The sequence below is a fragment of the Primulina eburnea genome, chromosome 1 (genome assembly GCF_022965805.1).
Source record: "Primulina eburnea isolate SZY01 chromosome 1, ASM2296580v1, whole genome shotgun sequence".
Classification (NCBI taxonomy): Eukaryota; Viridiplantae; Streptophyta; class Magnoliopsida; order Lamiales; family Gesneriaceae; genus Primulina; species Primulina eburnea.
In genome coordinates, this window is record NC_133101.1 from 45,765,676 (window position 1) to 45,770,605 (window position 4,930).

Genomic DNA, 4,930 nt, shown 5'->3' on the forward strand with positions numbered 1-4,930 from the left:
GTCGTAACCTATTTTATTCTGAAATTTGTGTCGCTCGCATATGCGCTGTGAGAACCAAAAAATCCCCATATTGTATTTAATGATTTGTAAGGAAATTTTAAGATTTGATTTTTGGTGTATAATAATAAATCGTGCACCTTGGGGAAATAATTTTTGGGAAATGATTGATATCAAGATAACATCTACACCAAAGCATGATTATTCTCGAAATTTGGAAGAGAATTTGTGGGATATATATTTCAAGTCAACAATAGGCATATTAAGGCATGCAAAATTCAAAATTAAGAATGAAATAATGCATGATTTGGTGGGATACAACCTTAGGTTTCGAAATTCTCACTAAGGCATAGGATTCACTATTGTTATGGATAGTTACATAGATAATTGAAAGCAAATCCCTCCAACTAGACACCATATTTTCGAAAATATTGAGGTAGGAAGCAAGGATTTAAATCTCATGGAATTGGAAGATAATCTCACCAATTTAGTAGCTGAATTTTCGATTTTGGCAAGGAGAATTGAAGGCAAATATTGAGAGATTGAGGCAATATTGAGCATGATTTAGATGCCATACTTAGCCCCAACCCTCTCCCCTATAAATACTACATCAAACCATAGCATTCCTCAAGCCAATTTTCGAGAATCCCTTGCTGAAGTTTTCGAATTCCAGCAGCTCTTCCCTAGCCAAAAATCCACTCAAAATTCGTCCAAGTAAAATTGCGCCGAAGTGCCGCCGAAGTGAGGATCAAGGAGCGACCTATTCTCTAAGCCAATCATCCACGTTTTAGTATCAATACACGCTGTAAGGGGGCTTATTTTTAAACTTTAAAATTTCGGATTTGTATATGCATATTTTCGATTTTACAAGAAAAACAAATAGTCGGGTACAATCTTCCTTCTACTCCTTTCTTGTATTGTCATACGATTTTAAATGCACTGTGAGGAGTCGACTGTATACGGGTGGGAATCCCAACCACAACGTACCCTTACGCGGTGGGGGACATAACCGCTATACGGCCTCGCCCCCTTAGAGGAGTAAAAATTAGGGACTGACGTCAGTAAACCGTAGAAAGTAGATGAGTCGCAGTGCCGGGTCAATATTATGCATGTTTACGAAGTACGTATGGAACTCATGTTTTATGTTCGAAATTTTATGCATGTTGTCTTTATTGTGCTCGATTTTCCCCCATTTACTGAGTATTCCCAAAATACTCACCCCCCTTACAACCCTTCCCAGATAAGCCCGAAGAAGAACTCGAGGATGAGGAGTCCGAACAGTTCTGGGGATGGTGAACATTCAAGAACTTGGATTAGTTTAAGTTATTTTATTTCAGTGTTTACGTTTCCGCATTTAAAACTCTGTCGTCTTATTTATTTCGGTGATTGTAAAGACAATTGTTACATTTTGAGATTATGATATATAAACTGGTTTCGGTTTAAACTGTACTACGAAAGGCTTGTTGTTTTCAATTGTGTGATTGTCAACGACGCCGGTGTCCATCCCGAGTTTTGGGGCGTGACATTTAAGTGGTATCAGAGCCGCCAGGTTCATAGTCCGGTTGGGAAAAAAAATCGATTTTCAAAAAAAAAAAACACTAAAAATTTTCTGTGGAATTTTAACTCAAGGCCGATGCTATCCCCTCCGAAACGGCCCAACGATCAAGGCTCACCACCCTAAAGTCGTGAGCACCACCCTGGAATCGCGAAAATCCTCCGTTTAGGCCCCCGAAACGTCGTTTTTGCCGTTTTAGGAAAGTTTTGTAACCCTTATAACTTTTCGTAGGAAACTCCGAATTCGATTCCGTCAACTGTTCTGGAATCCTCTCGACATATGCTTCGAACCCATATGTCTAATTCCAAACTTTCCATTTTTGGAAAAAAAAATATATATTTATTTAAATTTCGAAAATTTCATATATATTGCATATTCTCACTTGTTATATACTGTCTATTTCGGATTCTGAGCATTTCCATTTTTGATTTCAGGAAATGGCTCCATCTACTCCCATGCGACCCCGTACTCATGTCCAAGCTGCCCTTTGTTTGAAGGAGCTTGCCCTTCACTATCAGTCCCGTCAGATTCGACGACTTAGAGCCCGATTGAGTGAGAGGAGGAGTGAGGTCGAAACCTTAACCGCTGAGATAGAAGAGACTCAAGTTCGCCTTAATCAGTCTATCTATCAAGGTGAACTAGTTAGGGGAGATAACATGGACCTACGGGACGTCATAGAGCAGTGCAAAAATCAAAATGGAAAGTTGCGAGAGGATGTGGAGCGCTATCGCAAAGAATTGGAGGAAGAAAAACAGCTGAATACCAGGAGCAAAAAGAGACTAGAAAATTTGCGTGAGGCTATAAGCTGCATTGCCAAGGTGAACTACCAGCTGACTCAATATGGTGAAGCACTGAAGAACAAGATCAAGGAAAACAAGAATGGGTACGAACTGCGCCACCAGTGTACCGTAGATCTATTTGACGAGGCAGAGGCAGACGTTCAGGAGTGGAAGGCACAGGTGGCCCAGCTCAATGCAGAGAATGCTCAGCTTACTACAGAGAATGCCCAACTCACCCACATGGTGGAGATACTGCAAGAGGAAGAGCCAGAGGAGGAGCCGGAAGAAGAAGCACCTGTTGAGATGGATGAGCCTATACCTGCCATAGGAGATGGAGAGATAGACGATTAGAGTTCCTTAGTTACCTTTCCTTATTACTAGGACTTTATCCGTCCATTGTTGCTATTTTATTTTTAGTCAGCATGACTTATTTCCATTCAGTACGCTTTGTTCATTCAGTTGTTTCTTTAAATTCGAAAATTAATAAAATATGATTATTATTTATCTCAGTCGTGCATCTATATTCAAGTTATGTTTGTTTATTTACTCAGTTGTTCCAGCATAACTTATCTATTCAATATTGTCGATTTGTACCACAAATTCTTAGAAGCGTTTAACTTGTAGGAAATGGCCGGTAGACCACGGAGACAGAATCGGAACCCCCGTTATGCTAACAACAACAACAACACTAATGAAGAAGGCAACGGGCCTCCACCTCAGTTCAATCTCAATCAAGCAGACCTAATGGCTATAGCCACGATCGTGGCGACAACACTTCAGGGGTTAGTGAACCCGAATGCTAATCAACAGCCCCCACCTCCACCACAGCATGGGATCAAGTTTCATTATGAGTCACTATGCAAAAACAGGTGTCCAACTTTCAGTGGCGCAGCTGATCCTGAAGTTAGCCAGAGTTGGCTAAAGAGTGTGGAAACTCAGTTGAGACTGTTGGAAGTCCCGGATGCACTAAAAGTGGACGTGATAGTGCCCTTCCTGGAAGACAAGGCAGCTAAATGGTGGGAAGCAGTCTCGCCAGCCATGACCGCTGCTGGGCCAATCACATGGCGTATCATCCGGGAAACATTTCTGAAACAATACTACCCGGCAGAAGTCAGACTGCAGAAGCTAAGTGAATTTGAAAATTTCATTCAGACTCCAGACATGTCAGTGGTGGAATACACCTCTCAGTTCAATGCTCTCGGTTCTTATGCTCCAGCAATCATGGCAGACGAAGTTCTGAAATTGCACCGCTTTAAGAAAGGATTGAACAGTAGGATCCAATCAGCTCTAGCAGTCTACCCACCTGCCAACTTTTCAGATTTGATGGGTGCGGCTATCCGAGCCGAGGCTGATATTCGTCGAAGAGAAGGGGAAAACAAGAACAAGCGACCCCTTAACAGCCAGGCTTCTCAAGGGAGACCAGTGTTCAAGAGGCCCAATCAGTCAGGTGGACCTCCCTCCGGGCAATCCCCCGCCACTAACTATCAAGGACTCAAGCCATGCTCAACATGTGGCTTCAAGCACTCCGGGGAATGCCGAAGGGCCAGAGGTGTATGCTTTGGATGTGTGAAAGCGGGACACCGAATTGCAGAATGCCCTACCGCCGCCAACCGACCAGCAGGGCCAAACAGAGGAACTGGGCCAAATACGGGAGCAGGCCCTAGTAAACCAAAGGAGGACAAACCCAATGTTAGTATCTTTGCCATGACTCAGGAAGAGGCTGACGACGCAACTGAAGTAGTGTCAGGTACCATTCTAATTAAATCAGTACCTGCCTATGCATTATTTGACTGCGGTGCTACACATTCCTTTATGTCTAAGAGGTTTGCTAAGAAGTTAGGAGATAAGCCTGATAAACTAACTGAACCCCTCCGAATAGCCACACCTACTAATAGAGCCGTCGAAACTGACGAGATTTTCAGAGACTGTAAAATCAGTGTTAGTGATCAGACTTTTAGCGCCGACGTGATACAGTTGATCATGGTCGATTTCGACGTAATCTTAGGAATGGATTGGTTGGCAAGAAACAGTGCAATAGTAGATTGTAAAGGGAAGAGAGTTAAACTCCTAACCACAGAGCAGAAGGAAGTTGTGTTTCATGGTAAATCCAAGGAACGGAAGTTGCTACTTTTCGAAGCTCAAGCTTGGAAAGCCATGAAATCCGGAGAAGACATCTACCTAGCAATGGTCAGTGAGGCAAAAGAAGAAGTCGAGCTGAAACTGGAGGACATCCCGGTAGTGAGAGATTTCCCAGATGTTTTCCCAGAAGAACTCTCAGGGACGGTGCCCGGACCGCGAAGTGGAGTTCGAAATCAACCTGGTTCCCGGTGCGGCACCAATCTCTAAGGCACCGTACAGAATGGCACCGGCCGAACTCAAGGAGTCAAAGGAACAACTCCAAGAATTGCTAGATAAAAGGCAGATTCGACCAAGTGTGTCCCCGTGGGGAGCTCCAGTACTCTTCGTAAAGAAGAAAGACGGAAGTATGAGATTATGCATCGACTACAGGGAATTGAACAAGATCACAATCAAGAACAGGTACCCTCTACCTCGGATAGACGATCTGTTCGATCAGCTTAAAGGAGCCGCCATCTTTTCT

General features: G+C 43.2%; 1 protein-coding gene across 1 annotated transcript; it reads left to right on the plus strand.

The window, feature by feature from the left end:
• The first annotated feature begins 2,958 nt into the window (after positions 1-2,958).
• LOC140807313 (uncharacterized) lies at positions 2,959-4,677 on the plus strand. The gene has a single exon (XM_073164117.1). It carries the CDS (start codon positions 2,959-2,961, stop codon positions 4,675-4,677), a length of 1,719 nt encoding a protein of 572 aa, XP_073020218.1.
• Positions 4,678-4,930: the final 253 nt, after the last annotated feature.